Raw genomic sequence first — 22,319 nt, 5'->3', positions numbered from 1 at the left:
GGGAGAGAAAAGCCAAAATAATTATATCGTACCTCAAGAGAAGTCAATTTCCGGCTGATAAGTTCATATATTCTCACAACCTGGTTACTGAATAATGTATCGCTATTGCAACGAGAAGTAACATGTACATCACTTGAGAGATTTGAAAGTTTAATTGATGTTGAGCTCTAACAACTGAAACCCTTTAACTCTCTTGCTGTGAAGAGGACGCAATAAAAAGCAAGCCGCTGATGTGGTCTGAATTTTTAATTTTATTAAAGTAATTTTACATACTGAGCTAGGAATAAATGTTGATGAAATTCAAAAGAACTAATGACTTTTTAAAATGATTAAAAAATTTGGCAAGCTGTAAAGCTTGCAGAAGATAGAAATTTTTACACTCCACAACCCAGCAGTTAACAGTCTTTGACGCCCAGCTCACGGCAAATTTAAATCTAAATTTTTTCTTGTTCCGTTCATCAGGCAGTTAAAAAAAGTGATGGCAAAGATATGTAAACACATGGAACAACCCACGAAAATGGCGAAAAACAGGGAATATATCATTAATCCTTTCACTCCCAGATCAAATATGTAATTCTCCTTACAGTCGATCATACAATTCTTATAATGTTAGTACAGAGAATTTAGTATTGGATCAACTATCCCAAAATTGACATTTTTCTTTATTCTCGTCACTTATCTGGTTGATATTGTATTGATATTGTAAGGAGAAATTCTGTCTTGGTCACTCAGGAGTTAAAGGGTCAAGGCTACCACGAGTCCTTTAATTCTACGCAATCTCACGATTCACTGGAAAACACTCGCAAAATATCTCAAGATGATGAAAATGGCGGGTGAGTGTCCGTTTCACTTTAAGTGCCTTTCAGATCAGATCAAATTCTGGACGAAACGCATCTCTCAACAAAGTCAATGTACCTGCGTGTTTCTGCATTAATCCTTTACAACTGGCGGTTATCATTTTGACTCATCCACATTTTCAAGTTTCAGTTTCATCGAGAAAGATTTCAATCCTATGGCCTGATTGTCAATTCTATTTTCTTGTTACCTTATAATTCTTGGAGAGCATGTTCTATGAATCTGAATTTTTAACGAAACACTATCCTCTGGATGAAAATCGTGTTCTCTTTTTAAGTCCCTGTCTGTTTCTTTATAAATTGATGTTAAAAAGTGAAGGTAAAACTGAATCATTCCAGCAGAGCCTTAGATTAATCACAAATAATACGAAATAGTTAAAAAACTTAACTCTTTCTTTGGACTTAAGTCTACTCATAACCATGAATCAGGCCTGGTTCTTTAGCGTTTCGTACTGTTTTGCTTACCGTACGGAACCATGCAGAGTCTTGTGACCAAAACGCACGAGAGAAGTGTTCCTTCGGTGACGTCAGAGTTTACTAAGGACCAGGTTTGACCGTGCTGGCGAGGACACCTGGGGACTAGGGATGAGTCAATTCTGTACATTTTAAAATCTTTCTTCTAGCGAAAAACAATTCAACCTTTAGATCAGATACAAAGTACTTTACCTAACATTACACGGGTATTAAGGATTATCCACAGTAACAATACTTTAACAAATAAAAAGTTACGGTGGCAAACTAATTTATAGTAATGAAACTGGTTCGCGTTAAGATAGTATTTCTTTGAAATTATGCACAATAAATAACTCAAAATTGATTCGATGCATCAACAAGCAAAAATAAAAAAGTACAAGTCGATCCTCGTCGCCCAATTTAACAAGCCTGTTATTTTCTTCGAAGCGTTCGTCGAGTAAAACACTTTTAAAGATGATCTGTTTAAGTCCACAAGTCATTCACGAAAAAATAATCTTGTCAGCCGTTACTTTCACAATGATTCTACTGATACAAAGAAATGTTTTACGTCTTTTAATGAGTTTCTGAGCTTCTTAACCAATCAAAATAACTGATAATTGTACGTCAAATTGGAAAGACTTCACCGCCTTTTCAACGAAATGAAACGTGTGTTTTGATCGGACAAGAAACGAAAACCAAGTACAGCTACAGAAAACGTTGGCGGACTTAGGAATACTTCGAGTTCAACTTTTTATTATCGACTTCCTAACGAAGATCGACTTGGACAAGCACAAGCGCTTTGACGTTACAGATTTGACCGTTCATTAATAACTTTAAAGAATGTTGCGATAAAAATCTACTTTACTTTGCACAAATTGACTGGATAATGCAAAGCTGGAATGAAAAATAAAATCCTACGTAAATCTAACCGTTACGTTACGCTATAACTTCGCAATTAAAAACAAAATCAAATGTTATTTACCATGATTGAAGTCTAACTTCAGCTTTTTACGTATAGAACAAATATGGAATTTTCTGTGTTGAACGATACATTACATGTGGTTCCCCTAACGCACGCCCGCCACGCCTTGAGTACTAAGAGGTGTTGCGTGACAAGAAAAAGCGCTGTAACTCGCTGAAACCACTTCGCAGTAAATGGCTGCTACACAGCTACAGATCACGCAACTTTACCACTTCAGCACGCACAGATCACGGCTATTTAAAATCTAAAAAATACACTTGTTGGATCACGTTCTTAAAAGATAAAAATTTTTTCATTTCGCGATAGAATTTCAAATTTTCTTCATTTCATGCTGTTTTATCTATGTACAATGTAAAGTTATGCAGCTGTTACACAAGTCTGTCGCTCACGAACAGTGGGTTGACGAACGAGAAGTCCTTAAATTCCTCCTGGTTTATGTTGGCGGTGACGTTCTTGTCAGTCGGAGTCAATTTTGGGTCTTCTCTTGTGAAATCCGTGTCGAAGTTCCGTACGTCTGTTCTCGAACGCTGCAAAGGGGAGAAAAAAAACACGTTAAACTGGCTTGTGTTACGATTAGAAGTTTGACATAGCAGATGGAGTCTAAAACACGTGCTGTATAACAGCTAACATGCCAACAGACTCTAGCAGAAATTTGTCAAAAATTTCACAGTTTAGCTCGTTCCCAAGATTTAAGTTCGTTGCTAGGTAGCTTACAAGTAGGCCATCATTATGAGCGCTGCAGGATGCGCGTCCTCCCCCAGCGGGAAGATTTAAGAAGAGTCGGACAAAGGTTTGCCAGGATCTGCCTAGACCCTTGCACCCGGGCGGAGTATCTAAACGAAAAAACAAACAAAACAAAACAAAAGAAGGAGGCACCTTCTTTCTTACTTCAGGCCTTCCTTTCGCACTAATTGCCTTTGGATTCAGTTCCGGGTGGGGATCAATTTGTCATTTACCATCCACAGGTCAAAGACAAAGTACATCACAAACTTTTTACAATCAGACGACTCGTGCTTGGCGCACACAGCAAAACAGCGTCGAACGGCGCTTAAGAATAGGTATGAAGAGGGAGTGAAGGGCTGGGTTTAGCTGGCTCTCGGAGACAAACATGCCGCTACAGGATTTTTGAACCTGCCCGACCCACAAAAACTGGGTCGAGTTCATGCTTGCTACTGAGCAGAAGGAAAAACTATCTTTTATTCTAAGGTTTGACTTATCTTTCCGAGGTAATCTTCCCAATGTTAAGTTCCTACGAAAGACTTTATTCTCCCTAGCCAAGCGATGACAAATTGAAAAGACAGCTGACTGTAAAAGAGTAGTATGGAATATTCGCTGGGAAGTCTCGCTAACTTACGTGCGCTGGACGTACTTTTTCCCAGTTCGCGTCCAAATGTACCTAGATTCCGCAGAGCTAGTCCCAGTACCTCCACTGAGACTTGTACCGTGTCACTTATCGATTAAGCCTTGACCTTCGCGCGTATGTAATAACCAATGAAAATGACTCAACCGGATATGAAACGAAAGCGAAACGATTGGTTTATGACGCAACAAACGCTCCAATTAACGTCCACAAAATACTCTTCAAATCTCTTGACGGAAGTTTCTAAGCTTAAGATGAGCGGCTAAATTTACACCGCTAAAAATTAAGAAGAAATTCAAAATGAAAAAAACAGCAACCAGGCGATTTAGCACTTTGGATGGAAATCCACCAAGCCAGCAAGATCCTGAAGGTATTCCATCGCACAGATGCTTGATTCTAAACCAAAGCTTCGAAGCGCTAAAATCGGCACGTTCCTCTACAGAAACCATGAGGGAATTTCAGAAAGAGATGGAGAAAGCGGTCCACGATGAGGGCGAGAAAAACGAGCAGTACAAAAAGTTTGCTTCGGAATACGCGACCTTCTCCGAAGAGAACGACATCAGCGCTCACGGAATGAACTCGCTTATGAGTATCCCGAAAGGGAATAAGCATGAACAAAAAACTGAGCTTGGCCAAGAGAGTGGGCAAAGGGAAGATTACAAAGTTGCCGAAGACGAGACATGAAAAATCTGTCACTCCACTAATTTGTAAGTAGACGGTTTGTCACAATGGCACTTTCTTCTTTCGAGTTCTAAAGGACTTTTTCATAGTGTGTGAGCGAATATGGACACACGGTTTCTTGCTCTACAGAGGACGATGCTTCAGCAAACCAGCCACAATATAGTAGCAAATAATCTTTTCTTTTCGAAGTTGAATTAGGAAAAAAACGTTTCCTGTATGGAACAAGTTCAAAGAATTCGCACGCATGTCGATAACTCAGTCCGAGACAAAAGCGCGAAAAAATGTCCAACGTATGGCTTGAATAATGCATGTACATACTATAACTTTGCGTATTTTGTGGATTTGTAAGCATTTACCGTAACTAGTTAAGGCGTAAGAAAACATCACTACCGGGCAATGAGAACTCCGAGTAAAAATACGCCAACTGCCTGGAGCGCGGGAAAACGAGAGTGGCCGAGTCGCAGTTGGTTAAGGTTTTGCCTCTGATTGGTTAAGAAGGAAGCGCGAGTCTTCTGAACCAATCACAGAGTGAAGTAAAGATGAACCAAAGTGAAGCCGGAATACTCTCCACATTCAATATAAAACTGCTACATCAAGGAAATCTTGGTCATCTAAATAATACAAATTCGTCCCGAAAACTTTCACATTTGTGAGTTTCATTGTTTGAAAAACTTCCACTTTCAGCAGTTTTTTTGGACCTTTTCCCCAAAACTACACGACAAAGGAAAAGTACGTAAATCATTGGACAATCGTCTCTTATACTTACTATATCCGGTTTAAATGGAGGTTCTATTTGCCTCGCTTCTAATCTGATCCAATCGACATCCCTAAAGAACGGATGATCAAGAATACTTTGCTCTCCACTCGCCGTGCAGCCAAGCCTTTTCAAACAATTTTTCGTCATAAACTGCAAAAAACACAAAGCAGAGTTAGACTTTGGGTCCTAGACTATCTCTTTAGCTTAGCGCCTCAGCTGTACCAGGCCAAGAGAGCATGCGTGAAACTGCGCGTGAACGTTTGAACCAAAAAAGAGATTGAGAAAAGGTAAAAGTCTTCACCCTTTCACGCGTCGGTGGATGCCACTATTAATTATGTTTAATCGTTTATCGTCTCTTGTAGTATTACGGAAAGAACTGAAAAGATTTTATCTTTTGACCTACATAATTTCCTGATTTAAACGGTAAAATGCTCTCTCTTCAAAAAAATTCCTCTGAGTTTCACAAAGCGCCGATCACACTTAGTAAGATATTTCTGCAGGGAAAACTTTTGTTTTTAATCGCGCGCAATCCTGAAATGATTGTGAAATGTTGATCATCTTCTGCTGTCTTCTGTAGTGTCGCGGCAAGAACTGAAAACATAATGCGCTGGTGCCTATAAGCCAAACATCACAAAAGGAGAGAACTCAACTGTGTATCGAGTGCGAATGTCAACTACATGGACACTCCGAAACAAACAATGAGTCACACCGTGAAACATCGGGTCAGAATTGGGTCGAGATCGGAATTCTGTTCTTACACTCCCTCACTCTCTCATCTCGACGACATTTGTGGCTTCGCCTCCGAGGAGAGGCAGTAGCCACAAAAATTAAAAATTTCACCAGCAATATAAGGGCTCGTCAGCATTTTTGCCACCCAGAAAGTTGACCGTTCGTGATGGCGATTATTTCAAAGAGTTTGAATTACAAGAAGAGACAAATTTCACATGTTTCAAACAGTGAGACGCTCCTTCAATTCTCGAAATGATGTATCCCTTAACTCGACTACTGTCACCCGAAACTACGTATGCTAATGAAGAAAAATGTTAATGATCAGTGGCGGATCCAGACCTTGAGCTAAGGGGAAGGGGGAAGGGGGGGGAGGGCGGTTTTTGGTCGCTTAACCTGTCGGCTTTTCTTCCTTCTGCGATTCTCTCTTTTTTTACCCAAAATAAGAGGGGGGTGGTGGCGTGCCCCTCCGGATCCCTCCCCTAGATCCACCTCTCACAATGACGGCAGCAAAAATATATTATCATACATGAGGTGTACATATTGCGGAATTCTCACCCCTTTCAGTATTGAGACAGCTTCTCTGGAGAGCCATACTGGGTAGAGCACATCATCGTTTAAAATGGACTCAAATAAGTCGTCTTCGTTGTCGGCCTCAAACGGTGGCTGAGAATCAAAGATAACACGTTGAAAACTAAGCAATTACTGCTTCTCTTCCCAAACCCATTACATACTTCGGTTACAATATTGAAAGTACAAGTTGGTGTTTCCAGTCCAACAGTCTTCGCAAGCAGATGAGCAAATTAAAACTCGATGATAAAGGCTTAAGAGAAATCAGTAACGTTGCGATTAGCCGTGACAGGCTACAACTCGCCTAACGTGACAATTGGGGCCAATTACGAGTTAAAGCGGTAAGAGTGACTAGCATCTAATTTCTTCTTAAAATATCACCCCTGAATCACACATTAAGGTCATGAGAATAAAGGAAATGATCAGCAGCTAAAGAAGTTGTTGATTGTTACACAAATTCTCCTTATAAGCACCTTAGAGAATGTAAGGAGAACAGCAAGGAGAATAGCTTTACTGATATAAGGGTGTAAAGGGTGAAGCAAAACCTTTACGATCCCAGTTTACTTCGACCTGCAGATGACCTGCTAATTAAAGTTGAGCGAAGAGGACGCTGTGCGAGACGAGAGGATCCCGAACAGATTTTAATGATTGTTAAATCTGTCGAGTTCTACTTAAATCAACAAACAAACAAATAAACACTATATTCCTATCACAACTTATAATAGTCGAGATTTCTCGGGTTCCTATACTCAGAGTTTCCAAAGTTTTCTTTTTTGGTAAATTTCCTAACTAAATTAAAAGTAAAACCTGTTTTCTCTTACCTGTCCTGCCATCATCTCGTACATAAGGACTCCTAAGGCCCACCAATCAACAGAGAATCCGTAAGGTTTTTCCTGAAGAATCTGAGACAAATAGGAATAGAAATTCAATGATGTGAACCAGCCAGGATTCCTACCACAAAATCATCCTTTATACTGAAAAAGTACCTAACACAAGACCAATTTACGAAGTGAATCCGAAAAGCGAAAGAGAAAATAAAAATACTTAATATCTAGCAGAAAGGGTTACGAAAGGTTGCTGTTAATAAAAGCGGCTGACATTACAAGTCACATACGTCCCAACAACAGAAGGTCTATTCACTCTCCAGTGCAAAAATAGCTGGAAATGGGGCGGATTTACTTGTTACAAAAAGAACGCATTCACAATTGGGACTAAGAACGCAGGTTACGGAACACCCCAAAAGAATGATCTTAATTTCCCGCCAAAACTTAACAAACAAAGAAAATCTATCTAGGGAATTTAAGGTTACTTGCTATGACGAGGGATAGCGCTCGAAACGTCAGCTTAGAAACTCTTCACGGTGGCCAATTTACATTAGCAACTCAATCAAAGAACTAAATTATAAAACGTTAACAATAGTCGAGCGTGATAAAAAATTGCTGTAAGGAAAGGCGGTCAAGTTTGCGACCAGAAGCCATAATCGACTGATAGGTGTCTTTAGGCTCAAAGTCGATCGAAGATTTTCGTAAAACGTAGGTTTTTGTTTTTTATTGAGAAGAGATTGTACTACTCATGGGTAAAATACACTTTTTATGGGGTAACGCGCATCATAATAAAGCTAACTTCGGGAAAGTCCCCATCCCCGATAGCAACTTCTACTAAGAAGAACGACTCCAAAACAGTCTCACCTCTGGAGCAATGTAATCCGGCGTTCCACAGAATGTGTTTGTAAATTCACCCGGCTTCATTCGTTCCTTACACATTCCAAAATCAGCCAACTTGATGTGACCATCTCTGTCTAGTAGTACGTTATCCAATTTTAAATCCCTGTTGGAAATAAATCCAGTTGTTAAGAGATGGTTTAACTCTTTACACCCTAAGATCAGAATGCAAATTCTCCATACTGTTCGGCATACATTTCCTAAGGTGCTGACAAGGAGAATTTGTTTAACAATCAAAAGCTTCTTCAGTTGGTGATCACTTTCTTTATTCTCATGACCTTCATATGTGATTCAGGTGTGATGTGGTGGGGAGAAATTAAATGAAGCAAATGAGTGTCTACCGATTCCTTAACGCAATACATATCCAAATTCTTGATTATGGAAGCACTCGTTTGGCAAAGCTGTCTTCGTAGAATCGCTTAGTGCTCGAAGGCTCTGATCTCAGACGTCTAGGGTGTTCAGTTCTTCAGAGCTTTCAAAGAGGGTTAAGCTGTACAAGTCGCCAAAGGACAACATTTAGTCGCCTTCTGCGCCCGGAATTGCTAGAGCACAGTATTCTGAAATTCCTTCTATAAGAGAAGAAAAGAAATGGCTACTCATAACAAATGAAATGTTACCTACCTATATATAACTCCATTCTTATGAAGGAACTGAAGCGCCAGTACAACCTCTGAAGCGTAAAATCTACATATGCAATAAAAATTCACTTAAGAATATGCCTGTCAGAAAAATAAAAGACTTTAGACAGAAAATAATAGAATTAACCATGGCCCGACGGGTACCTAGATCTCTTCTCGTTGAATTTTCTAGCCTTTTGAATTTGGAACATCAAATCACCACCATTCACATACTCCATCACAAGAAACAACCGATCCTGAAACAGAAAAAGAGAACCAAAATCAACGAAGCACTTAATTCCCACAATGCTTCTCTCCACCTAGGAGTAAAATAAGGAAGCCTGATGAAAAGCTGGAGGGGAGGGGAGGGGGGAGGGGGGAACCTTTCGATGGTCTTGCATCCCACCCAGGGAGGAGTAGCAACACTCCTAGTCGCGTCATGCCATGGGGACCGAGATAGATTTCGGCTGGGTGAGTTAATTGGCTCGAATATATGCTTAACCTTTTTTTTTTTTTGCCTATCAATTACCAGGTAAAAACTCTAAAGAGAGTTATTCATTAAGTTATTTTTCTCTTGCAACTCTTATCGAGTTTTCCATGGTATTCCAAGACTTAGGACCACTTTCCAGGATTTCCTCGAACGCTCAAAACCCTGGGCAACCCAGCCTGCACAGAGACTCGGTTGGTTTTGCAAAAATAAAAAAAAAGTTATTTACCGCTGTTTGGAAACTGGAATGAAGGGCTGTGAGGTATGGGTGACCTGCAGATAGCGCTAAAACTCGTCTTTCAATCATTGTACATTCGACATCATCATCTTGCAGAACTGTTTCCTTCTTCAAGATCTTAATGGCATAAATTTCATCCGTGCCCTTTTTTTCAGCCAACAAAACCTGGGAGACAAGAAAAAAAGTACATATCCATATAATGAGAGATAGCAGTTAAATTCAATTCAAATATAAAGAGAATATTACATGGCCGCGCGGAGATATGAAATTTCTCTTCGGGTTGAAAAATAGTTCCACGAGTGAGCGAAGCTGTCAAAGACGCTGCATCGAAAGGGCGATTTTTATATCAAACCATAGCAACAGCGACCTTTTCATGTTTAAAGATAACACGTTATCTTCACATTTGAAGATATAATGTCTTCGCGCAAAATTTCACTTGAAAATGAAAAATACAAGATATTGTCTATTCTCCTGGAAAAAGAATCCAAAATTTACGAGAAATCGAACTTAATGAAATTTTCTTCAAAGAGTTAAAGTCTTATCGCTTTTTATGAGGTAATGCACTCTATAAAGAGTGCCATTAGCCGGTATGCCATTGATCGGTATCCCTCCCTCCCAAGATGCGACCTCGAGGCCTAGGTTCGAATCCCGTCAAAGCCTTGAGTTTGTCAGGCGTCTTTTCTGGAATTGCTTAAATTGCAGATCACCTACGAGAATCTTAACCCTGATTTATGACTGGAACAAGAGGAGTTAGTCCTGACCTTGCCAAAGCTTCCCTTCCCAAGAACTTTAATAAAATTGAAGTCCGACAGGCCAATTTTCTTCTGTCGTCTCCTAGCTCCGGGGGAAGCTTCCAGGTCGTCAGGTTTTATAGAGAGTGAGCCAAAAGATCCAATGTCGCTGTCGTTCTCCTGAGCATCCATGAGTGCCATTTGTGATGAAGAGCGATCGTAAGGTATCATCTTGTCCGATCCATTATATTGGATTGATGGCTGTTGGATAAAGGAGAACTGAGAAATTTATTAATCACCCAAGAGAGCAGGAGAGCCTGTAGAGCAGCAGCTTTAAAGGTTAAGGGGACGTTGTGGGCAACCAGCCCCTAGCTAGAATATCGCCTGTGGCAAATCCGCGCAAGCCCACCATAAGTTGCCAATCCAGGCACTCATCAACAACGATTGGATCAGTGGAAGGTGGGGGAAGGCTTTGAAAAGCTTCTGCACTGATCTGGTGAGGAGAGGCCGCCACCAAACATTTTAAGAACTCGCAGATGCCAGATGTAACAAATTTGCAAAAATTTCTCCTAATGAGTTTGCCTTTGTGACGGTGACAGGTGATGTGAAGAGCGAAATAAGTTTGTTGTAGTTAAATTTCTCATTAGTCATTCAACTTAAAAAAAATCTTATTTGCAAACCTTTTTTACTCTCATTGATTCTGAGAGCTTGTTTACAGTGAGTCCTAAATCCCTCAGACAGCTTGCCATCTTCTTGGGATCCACTCCACAATTATTTGCAACGCGCATGTGACATCTCTTGTGAACATTTAGTTTACAAGCTGGGAAAGGAATGGATCACAACAAATGAGTTGCAAAAAATATGAAATCACGATTCTTTAAATGGCCGGATATGCTGGGAGATCTGAGATTAAGAGGAAAACTAAGGAACACACCTCCTGCATTTTTTAAAGACAATAAATTGACCAGCAGCACTCCATGCTGCAACCGCTTCGGACACCACAAGGAGTGATAACATAAATTGGCAAACAAATTTGCTGTGAAAGTTGCCAATTTGGTGCCCTGTTCTTGGTGATCATGCTGTAACTTAGTTAGCCATTTGCGCAAAATTGTACATAAGATAACTAGATGCTTTACACACCTTCACACTGCATTCCTTGTCTCACAATACCATACAATAGAGAACCACAATGATCACAGAATGTCGGTTTTCTGTAATTGTGAACTTTAAACCTATGCGGGATATTAACGTTGAACCGACGAAAAATCGAACTTTGCCGCCCAAGTCCACTCTAACAGGAAAAAAAAAATCAATATAATAATTGTAAACTAAAATTCCCCTCTATATTACATAATACTTCATTATCAACGGTCAGTAGTGAAGCAAAAGGTCTTCTGCTGGGGCATTTTAAGGCGGTAGGGCGCGAAAAACACCTCATCAGTCTTCAAATTCTCTAGAAACTCTTCATCCCTTCAATTCCAATTCACCAATTTCTTATAGTCTCCTTTTAGCTGCTAGACATTTGCTAGTTCAACATTTAAGAGAATTTGGTGTTACATCAAGATAAAGCCTTTTGCTGACAAGTTTGATTATTCGCGTCAGCTCTGTTGGATATTTTCAACTTTTATGGAGAATTTACTTGCAAATCACTTCTAAGTGTAGTGGGGCTGACTCCCATAAGTGATCAGTACACAGTTTCTCCCACAAATTCTGAAACACTGCCAACCAAACTGATAATGATGATCACCTAGGGAACACAGTCTTCAAAATAATCACAACCTCCTAGGGGCAGCTAATAAAGAAATTTTACATTCTTGATGGCCAGTTCCTTTGCAAAGATCTATCCTGCAAATAAGTACTTGTTGCATCTTTCAGAAAAAAAAACTGGACTACTTCTCATCTTTAAAAGTAAATTTCTATGTTCCATACTCCTCCTAGGTCTTGTAAATTAGTTTGCAAATTTCCATGCTTTTTCAATAATTAATCTAGCTTTCATCTAGGTAAAAGCTAATTGTAAGTATGTTTTTCTTTCACAACTTTCATTTTGTGACAAGTAAGTGCCATTAGCCAATATAAACCATTTTTTAATAACAAAAGATTGGACAAATGATTAAAACCAGCCGATGACCTTGGACTTACTGCACCTAATGAGCAATAAAAATGTCTAGCCAAAGTTTTTATGATATTTATATGTCATGCTATTTTATATGATATTTGCCGGTGAAAAACGCACTGCATATGACAGTGGCAGAATACAATCCCAGACAACACAATACAATCAAAGTGTAGGTCATTTTCACAAATGGTGCATAATCTCCTGGATAAATGAATAGTTCTCTCGAAGTGTATGCCTGTGTCCTAACGTTTGGAAGAAAAGTTACATGCGACAAAAACACTATTAAAAGTCATTTGTCTGATCACCAGTGTCTTCAATAAAGTTTTGCAAGAGGTAAAAATTGAGACAGATTCCAGAACATTCCATCTCAAGGACTTAATAACCATTATATATTGAGTTCTCTTGCTTCCACAGTCTGAGACATCAAATTAATATGACTGTCTGGTGTTGCAAAGCACATCATTACCTGGCCTTCATCACAAAACTAGAAGCTACTTTAAAAGCTGCCCAATGTTTTTCGATAAGTATTTCAAATAAAAAGAAATTAGAAAAACCATTTTCACCATAAGTAACAGGTTGGCCACATTCTCAGAGTTCATTCTCAATACCAATATGCTGGATAATGTATGGATATTAAAGGGAGAATTTACATGTTAATCACCTCTGCGATTTAAAGGACAAGGCACACAGTACAATGATAATGCCCACCCTGATTTGTTCATGAGAGTGAATTTCTGACGCTTGAGTGACATGGGAATGAATTGGTCAGAAATGAATATCTTCATGGCCTGTTGAAGAGGTTCGCATGTCATCATGGAAGTATCAGATTATTTAAGCATTTCGCAGGAAAATTATCTCATTCTAGGTTGGTCAGTCTTACATTTGACCACTTTCTTTTTTGTATTGGTTGTTATATTGGTATTCCAACTCCCTGAAAAACATCATTACAACCACTGATTTTTCTTTGTGCTTAGTAATGCAACCAGGTTAGTTTACAGTTTCCTCAGGGTATTGTGATTGTAATGCAACCAGGTTAGTTTACAGTTTCCTCAGGGTATTGTGCTGCTGCATTTGATGAGGAATACATTTCCACACATTTTTTGGCCACATCTAAAGAATGGTTTTTTAGTGGTTTTTAGAGGTTCTTTGCATCTGGCATAGCACAAGTTCTTTTTGGAGAACCCCTTGTTTCAGGGTGCACATCGCAACACATATACTAAAAGACTAACTGACTCATCCTAAATAAACTTTTAACTCTAAATGTCTCATGTTCATTCACCTATCTTTAACACAAATAAACCAAAATTCAACAGTTTATAAAGACCCCCCCCCCTCCCTCCCCCAAAGAGCATGTGAGAATTTCTACAATTAGTGTATATGTGTTACACAATTCAATACCTTGTCATCTTCTGGTAAAACTTCTGGGGACTCTTGCCTTTCTTTAGAGCATTGGGAGACCATATCTAAATGACATCTCTTGTGAACGACACATGTGCAAACTGTCAACAACAACAACAACAAAAATAAGACATACAAAATAAAAGCATCAAAATCATAACTTGACTGAATGAATAAATAGTAGTTCTTATTCATCCAGACAAGAGAACAAGTAAGTAAAAATAAACAAATACGTGAATAAATGAATGAATGAGTAATATCAAAATCAATTAACCCTTTAACTCCCATGAGTGACCAAGACAGAATTTCTCCTTGCAATATCAATACAATAACAAGCAGACAAGTGATGAGAATATAGAAAAATATCAGTTAGGGAATTATAAGTTGATCCAAAACCAAATTCTCCAAACTAACATCACAAAAACTGTATGGGAGAAGTAAAGAGAACTACCTATGAGATCTTGAGAGTTAAAGGATTAATTTTTTTGCAAAGCAAAAAAAGAACATGAAAATTCAACTTTACTTACAGATGGCCAGAACAGCAACTTGTACTTTTTTTTAAACAAGTGTTTGCAAGATGCTATTTCATGGTCAACAAAAAAAGTATTGCAAGCTTTCCCTAATCAACAGTATTAACAAAAGTTTTTTCATCTATCAAGTAATGATGAAAGTCTCACCTTGGCATTGATAGCCTTGCTTGTTAATGACGCCCCTAAAAGGTAAAACAATAGGGCAGATAGTCAGTAAACTATTTAACTCATAAGAGTAACCATCATGTAATTCTATTTATCACCAAATTAATACTGCTGAATCATTCATTATGATCAATGGAAAAAGGAAATAATTCCCAAACTAGGAAGCTTTGATTGTTAAAAAAAGTCTCCTTGTCAGTCCAAAGAAAATGCCTTGAGAAGAGTATCAAGAATATGGATAATGATGTTGGTGTGCAAAGGGTTATAGATAAAAAAAATTGACTGATGTAACTAATCAGGCCACACCCTCGAAAAATCTGACTCGAGGGGAGAGGGAGAGAAGTGTCACATTTTTCTCCTTTGGCAATGTAAAAAAACAGAGATAAACTTTGCAGTAATCTGAATACATTTGGTGCAAATGGGCAGTTTTGAATAGAAGGCAGGTAGTTTTGAATATGTTTAGAGGTCTGGGCTATAAACTAGAAGTTTAGACTCTTGCATCTGCATTTTTCTGCATTTCATGGTCTACTCCAATCTATGTTGCCTTGCCTAGATGTCAAGCAATTTGAAGAGGATTAAATATATATATCACTTCAATTAAATATAAATTTAAGTGAAGGCTACAATGAAGCAGATCTACCAGCAACCCTGTCTGCCATGGAAACCCCCCTAAAGTTATGGCCAAGAAGGAGGTTGATGATCTGTGACAACCTGATAGAACATGCTTAGAGAGTAGATTTCACTATTCATGTTTCAAAATCTTTAACTGTAGCTAATCACCAGTTACACCAGAGCATTGTGTCCTCTTTTAAACAACACAACTGTGTTGCATTCTATCAAAATTCCAACAAAAGGTTGTGCCACTCGACATTATTCTTGAATTATTTATCCATTAGCATGATAATAATCAGGGAAAAAGCCTAAAAAGGCTACTATTTTCAAAACAGCTCTCTTAAGGTACACCTTGCTTAAATTCTACACATTATTCGTTGTGAAAATTTTCATTATCATAATTCTCAACATTATCATTATCATCATTGTCATTATCCACCACTTTCAGCGACAGTGAGGTGAAAGTATGTAGCACACAGATGCCAAAAAAAATAAGTTAAAACTATTTCTTTCAGTATAACAAAAAATAGTTGGAAATTAACATCAACCTGTGATTTTGTCTCGTCAGCTTCTCATAGGTGAATAGCACTTGCCATTCACCTCTGAACTAGCCAATCAGCATGTGCTAAAAGCACTATTCACTTGTGGGGTGTATACTAATACCAATTATTACCTTTGGAATAATTATTGTCATTTTTTTAATTATTAGCATTATCATTATTACTATTATTACTTATATCAATTATTACCATTATCATAAGTATTATATTCTCTTTATAATTATTATCTTCTTTATCATTGCAAATGTAGTATTGTTATTATTAACTTTACTGTTACTACCATTCATACCCCTGCTATCAATACCACTACAAGAATTATTTTAATTATTAATATTTTTTATTTCCATTTTGGTAGAATTGCTGTGTTTCTTTTCAATCAAATTTCAAAAATGTCTAACTTTCTTTACATTGTAACCATTACTTGGGATGCAAGTGGCAGACCATGTTAAAAATTTGCATGAGCATCGTCAAAGTCAGATACATAAATTAGCCACATGTTTGTGCTTCTCACTTAAGTCGAGCCCTATTGGCTGATGATACTATGTATATGGGTGACCACACATGTCCTGTGCTGCTGACTTTTTTTTTGGCTTTATTTTTTCATTCCTGTTCTTTTGAGAGTTAACATTAGATTTATTATTTTCCATATAAAACTGGAGTACCCATAGATAACAATCAATGCATCCCACATTGAGGGCTCCAGATGTTTTGCTCTAAATGAGCTTGGGACGAAAAAAAGGAGTGGCAACTTTGAACACTGGATTCTTGCAACCTTTGAACTTATCAAAGTAACAATCCTATGGTGGATTCATTACCTTCTAGAAGTAATTCACAAAAACAAAAATGGGCAATTTTCAAGCAACCACAAAAATCCAAAATGTGTTTTGGATTTTTAAGATTTTAAGATTTTTCAAAAAGCACTATCACATGAATCAGACATAACATGTTCCTGGTAAAATTAGGGGAAAAGTACCCGAGTCTTAACTGAAGTGGAGTCCATACAATTAGTAAATGTTAAAATATTAAACATGGAATAAAAAATCCAAAATGTGTATAATTAAGATTTTACAAAAAAGGTATTGCACAACAGACCTGGCATATTTAGCCCAATAGACATCTTGACATTAAAACCCCTCTTATTTTAACCAAACTCTGATTCTCTCTTTTTCATTGAAGTTTCATATCAAAACCTTTTCTAAACCCAAACAGGCAACACTGAAATGCAAAACTGTTGGTATATTGATAACAAATTCACAATTTTACTGCCTGTTTCCAATGATTCAACAACAACAATTCTTTTGCTCAAGTTTTAGAGTGCCTCTTGTGAAAAAGCTTCTCTTTAATGCAATGATCCCATTCAAACCACTGGCCATTAGAAGATATTAAAAGGCTCAAAAAGCTTAACCACAGCTCCATAAATCATCAGGCTTTTAATTACCAAAACCACTGTGGTTTTAGCATAATATTTGGCTCATATGAACATATTTGAGCAGCTGTTGTCTGCTGATGATTTCAAACCCACAAACTAGGATAATGAAACAACTCGTGTTGGCATAAAGAAAGAACATGTCTCAATCTGATTGAAGACATGGAATACATGTTTCGCGTACTTTTGAGGGTTCTACAAAAAACAACTAATCCACCAGAATAGGAATTTTTCAATTGACCAAAAGTTAGTTGCACTGAAGCATTAAAGCTTTCTTCAGACTGCTTTTAACAACACAATACCACCCTATTTCAAAGCATGCTTGTTTTCAACATTCTAACTTTTAATCTCAAAACTGAACGGGTGAAAACACTTTTTGTAAGAACAGCAGAATTAAAAACATGAATTTTTGTGCCATACATAATGAAACAAAACAATTGTGAAATTACCTTCAGGATAAAAAGAGTTTTAAGCAGCTGTTAGTATACTCTTTTCCAAGCACAATTTGCATAATCTTGATGAAATATTTGAACTTAAAAGGCCTCTCCAGAAACAAGGAATAGTTTTAATGCTATAATACCTTCTGCAATAGCAGCTGGGCATAAAGAAGAATTTTACTGATAAGTATAGGATTACTCTACAAAATAAGCCTATTACACTTAATAATTTGGGTTTCATCAACTTTGAGTGGCCACTGTAAAGCTGACTATTCAAGTGTTTGCCCTTCATCAGAGAAAATTAAGGGATAACTGGCTGCGTGTGGTTTACCAAGAGAAAGAACTAGTTATGCTATTGGTGGGAACATGGTAACATGCAAAACCAGAGAATAAATCAGTTGAATGAAAAGCATTTGATGATAACTTGAGGATTTTAAGATAAAATGTCTGAAATGCAAAGAACTTATTAAATATCAACATCCAAAGTACAACATATACAAGGTTTGATCACATGACAAGACAAAAAAATAAAGGCAAGTGATGAAAATTTCATCAAAGCAATGGAGTGGATCAGAGGATTAACAAGATTTCAAAAACAAGAAAAAAATTTTCTTTTTTTAAAATTTAGAGTGAGGACAAAAATAGTGGTTGCAATTAATCAGGAGATTAATTTAACTCCTCCAAAGCAATAAAAATTGTGAGATGTGGTTCATTGTCGAATGTCTTGTAAGCTTGACGCTATTTCCTAATAATCCAAACCCAGAAGAAAGACATATCCAAGTCAACTGGGAAACTCCTGATTTTCATGCCTCATGTTGATCAATTCTTGGAGTTTGTACCTTTTATTACAAAAGGTCACAAGTCTTGATCAGAGCTTGAATTGACAGCCTTGACAACCCCCTAAGTATAAGTGAAATTATTTACAAATGTCATTCCTGAGCAGCTTTTCATTGAAATCTAGAACTGTATCAATACGAACAAACACATTTAAGCTACACATCATTGAAGGTATACAATTGAAGATCTGGTTCTGCAGTTGCATATCAATAAACCACAGCTTTTCACAAAGTGTAGACTTGAAATTCTCCTCTTTCATAGAATACTTCCAAAGCTAATGATAACAAAAACATTTTTTCTCTGTAAGCATCTATAATGCACTTTGAACAAGTCAGTCAGTCTCAGAGGTGAGCAATATATGTTTGTTAACTTCCTCCTTCTATTTCTTTCTCTAATACACTGCTTGTTAAGGTATTTCCATGTCAAGATCAAGATTCATCAGAAACAGCTTTCGAGATTACGATTTCATGGTCAAAGACTATAGGAAAAGAAATGTCTAATATGCAACCCCAAAGTCAAAGACTAAGGGAGAACAATATTTAATGTTCAACTCCCCAAAAAAGCGTCATTCCACAGTCATCATTCCACAAGGCCTATTCAGGTTTTAGTTCAAGTATATATCGATACTTCCCTGTAAGAATCAAAATAAAACTGAAACGGAAGATACACAGATTCTGTGTTTCCTAAAACTACACTTACAGTATACTCACTTTTGCTATTGTTACAATTGTAATTTGACACAGAGTAAAATATGATTCTGTAATCCTAAACGTAAACAACAAATTTTTAGCTCCTCCAGTTTATGCGTGGCAGGTAGTGGCCTTTTCGCGTTGGCTCTTTTGCAGTCATGTGATTTCTAGCTGGCAAGACTCTTCCGCTTTCGCTAAGTTATTATTTTATTTCATTTACATATGACAATAAGAAAAATAATAGAATGTTACTCAGTCATACCAGAGCAATTTTGTACTCATTTGATATTACCGATACCTCCTTTCCCCCAGAAGAGACAAGCCTGTAGAAATGCAGCAGAACGAACAGACATGTTTAAGGTAAACATGATCGAAGGTATACAATTGAAGGTCGGGTTCTTTAGTCGGGTTAAATCAAAAACAGTAATAGAAATCAGTCCTTTGAACTTAAGCGCAGACCGCGGCTTCTCTTTCCTTGATTGCACCCATGCAGTGAGAAGCTGTAAACATATACTTCTGTTTCAACTGTTACACTACATACAATGATTTCCACAAAGTAATAAACATATTTAGAACCTGACAACTTCTTCATTATCAAATACATTAACAAAAATATTTTGATGTTTGATCATAATTCACACAATTTTCATACTTTTGAGAGATTTTTCTGTAATTTTGGAATAAAATGAATTACGGGTAGTTTAGTTACCTTGTTGCTTGCTGAATTTACCCTCGAATAGAAAAAAATAATTCCAATTTTCCTCGAGAGATCTTTTTGACTTGGTATTATTTCAAACCAGCTGAAATTCTTTAACTTTCCTTCCATATCACTGATAGTAATGGTTTCACAAATTTGTTTATATTAATCAAATTCACAAGCAACCTTCACATCATCGCAAAGTTCTGCAAAATTTGCTTCATCTCTATATCAAGGCAGAACTGAAAATTTCTCATGATGTAACATTCTGAGGCATAAAAACCAAACTGTTTCTTAATTTCAACAAAAAGACAATAGTATTAAAAGTATATAACACAAAATTGCATTCACATTAATTACTGTACATCAATAGCGTGAAAAGATGCTTCAAAGAGAAAAATAAATTATTTCGCAAAATTGCTCTCGAAGTTGATCGTACTGAAACATAATCATTGTGTCAAAGCCGTTGTAAGGGGCTTAGTCGCACAGTAACTGTGGATATGCCCGGCAAAACAAATAATAGGCATGTGGTTGCCGACTAGAGAAGATCGCAAACCACGCATTCAAAACAAAATTATGCATTTCATTTATCCTAAAAGTGTTTACAAGAGAAGTCACACGCAAGAAAATGAAACGGGAAGCTATCCACGGTTTTTAGACATAGATTAATTTTTAATAGGTTTAATCTTATTCCATTCAACTTATTGCCGCCTTTTCACTCTTTCTTTGTGACTTAAGGTACAGTGTCCTCTTGTTCAAAGCTTTTAAATTGGTCACGTCGGTGGGGTAACTTAGATCGCGTGCAAAAGCTTTGCAAAAGGGTGATTTATTCTCTGCACGAATACAATGAAGTAGGACACTTCCCAGTTCAGAGCGTGTTTTTTTTTAAGATTCATTGTACTGAAAGAGCGACTTCGTAAAATGTTTAATACCCTAGTAAAAGCTGTTATGATATTGCTTGGTAAACAAATACTTTCAAAGCTCAGAGAAGAAATGTCAAGCGTGCCTTCATTGTGAGTCACAAGAAGGTTGTCACTCAGGGTAACTCCAAAAGAAAGCGTTTATTGAGCAAAATTTCAAAAGAAGCCATTCTGCAAGTAAAAGCTATCATGAGGGCATCTGCTCTATCCGTTTAATGTCTAGGATCAAATTCAAATGCAAAAGGAAACTAATCGGTCAGACCAGCTGAAAAGGAAAATGTCATTGTTGCTTTTTGTTATGGTAGTAGACACGTTGGCTTTCAGTCACACAACCAAAGCGTAAATTATGGATCATTTTCATGCAAAATCATCCACAAAAGAACACAATACGAAAACTGAAACACTAAAATGTCCTTCTCACCAGATGAACTCCTTGCAGTGGCTACAAAAAGTCGGCTGTCTGAGGAAGGTTGCCATGAATTTGTGGCCGCTTATTTGATGCACCCTTCTACGTACGGCCCCTCTTCGGCCTTTGATGCCGCCTTCCCTTTCCTTGAACACTTTCCTTTCTCTGTCTGTTGACAATAACAACAATACACAATTCCTATTTGACTGTACTTTGCCTGAAACATGAATTACTTAAATACACGGCTATTAGCGACCCTGAATCACCACTTTGTCGCTCTGTAACACACAGTCTGCATGACGAATAAGAAGTCGCTCTAAATCGAAGCAACATCTTGCGGCGATCGAAGCTCGCTCCGTGGCGTTTGAATTCCACACATAGACAGTGAAAACAAAACATTACCATGAAAGTTGTTTTTCAAATGAAAACAATAGCATAACGAAAAGGTATTCTGAGGAAAAAGTTTCATTCAGGAGACATCACAAACGGTTCGAAACTCGACATGAAAATTTACAACTTACCTTGCATGGCCGGTTTAAGTTCGATATAGAGATGAACTCTCCCTTCGGGCTCGAGTGGAATCTGGGGATGCATGATAAAATGACATAAGAAATAGACAGCACTGTGACTAATTAAGTCCCTTTAGAGAAAGAGAAACTCAAACAAATCGTCCTAACCGTACCCAGATATCAGAGGTTCCCGATTTGATGATCTCTTCCAAAGGCACAGACGAATTCGCCAAAAACGGATCGGGCGGCATAATTGCGTTATGAAATACAGTAATTCCTAATGTCTCTCCATTTTCTATCTCACTTTCAAACTCCTCGTTCCAAATTGGCGTCGAAGTTTTCGGTTTTGAAGACGTCTGCGCTATATGAACATCATCCACATGAACGGATACGTACGGATCGATAGATTTGACTCTTCTCTGAGCCAACATCGCCGGTTTTAAGTCTATTGCCTCCAGCACCGTGAGTTTGACGGAACCCGTAAACACCATGTTGCTGCCAAAAAGCTCCCTTCGTCAAAGAATGATACAGAAATACTTCTAAAATCTACGGGAAGTTCGGCATTCCCCACTTTGTTCGCGACGCCGAAACAACTAATATTCCACTCAGCTCCAGTAAATGATAACAATATTCTAATGAAATCACAGCGGAAGAGGACAAGAATTTCCCGTCATTCACAGTCCTCTCGTGAAGTTTCGGAAAATTACGAGAACGTTCGGGGAATCATCTCGACTATTTTCGGCATATTACGACCTTCTTCGGCAAGGGTGCGGCAATTTGAGATTCCGTTGTGAAGGAAATAAGTGTTTAAGAAATAAAACACAAAAGCGATGAAATGTTTAA

The 22,319-nt window shown here is 37.7% G+C and overlaps 1 protein-coding gene across 2 annotated transcripts; it reads right to left on the bottom strand.

The window, feature by feature from the left end:
• Positions 1–231: 231 nt before the first annotated feature.
• On the bottom strand, positions 232–22,158 carry LOC113681488 (calcium-independent protein kinase C). Of its 2 annotated transcripts, none has more exons than XM_027198576.2 (16): positions 21,650–22,158; positions 21,489–21,549; positions 20,983–21,136; positions 14,369–14,403; positions 13,692–13,792; positions 11,318–11,468; positions 10,858–10,997; positions 10,208–10,456; positions 9,438–9,611; positions 8,887–8,978; positions 8,726–8,788; positions 8,072–8,210; positions 7,205–7,285; positions 6,372–6,479; positions 5,097–5,237; positions 232–2,816 (listed from the first exon to the last, which is right to left on the bottom strand). In XM_027198576.2, the coding sequence occupies exons 1-16, from the start codon at positions 21,965–21,967 to the stop codon at positions 2,658–2,660; spliced, it is 2,166 nt and encodes a 721-aa protein (XP_027054377.2). In that variant the 5' UTR covers positions 21,968–22,158; the 3' UTR covers positions 232–2,657. The 2 variants fall into 2 exon arrangements, with proteins under 2 accessions (XP_027054377.2, XP_027054378.1); XM_027198577.2 differs by having other exon boundaries at positions 10,208–10,438.
• Positions 22,159–22,319: the final 161 nt, after the last annotated feature.

The sequence above is a fragment of the Pocillopora damicornis genome, chromosome 7 (genome assembly GCF_964200805.1).
Source record: "Pocillopora damicornis chromosome 7, jaPocDami1.2, whole genome shotgun sequence".
NCBI classification, from domain to species: Eukaryota; Metazoa; Cnidaria; class Anthozoa; order Scleractinia; family Pocilloporidae; genus Pocillopora; species Pocillopora damicornis.
This window is presented reverse-complemented; position numbering and strand designations above follow the sequence as displayed.

What these genes read in the sequence shown, in the direction of transcription:
- LOC113681488 (XM_027198576.2), bottom strand. Translation starts at nt 21,967, where the DNA reads ATGGTGTTTACGGGTTCCGTCAAACTCACGGTGCTGGAGGCAATAGAC. An exon ending in ACGAGATGATGGCAGGACAG is followed by an intron (nt 6,480 to 7,204) that starts GTAAGAGAAAAC and finishes TTTGATTCTCAG; the next exon opens with CCACCGTTTGAGGCCGACAA. An exon ending in CTCCATTTAAACCGGATATA is followed by an intron (nt 2,817 to 5,096) that starts GTAAGTATAAGA and finishes TCCCCTTTGCAG; the next exon opens with CGTTCGAGAACAGACGTACG.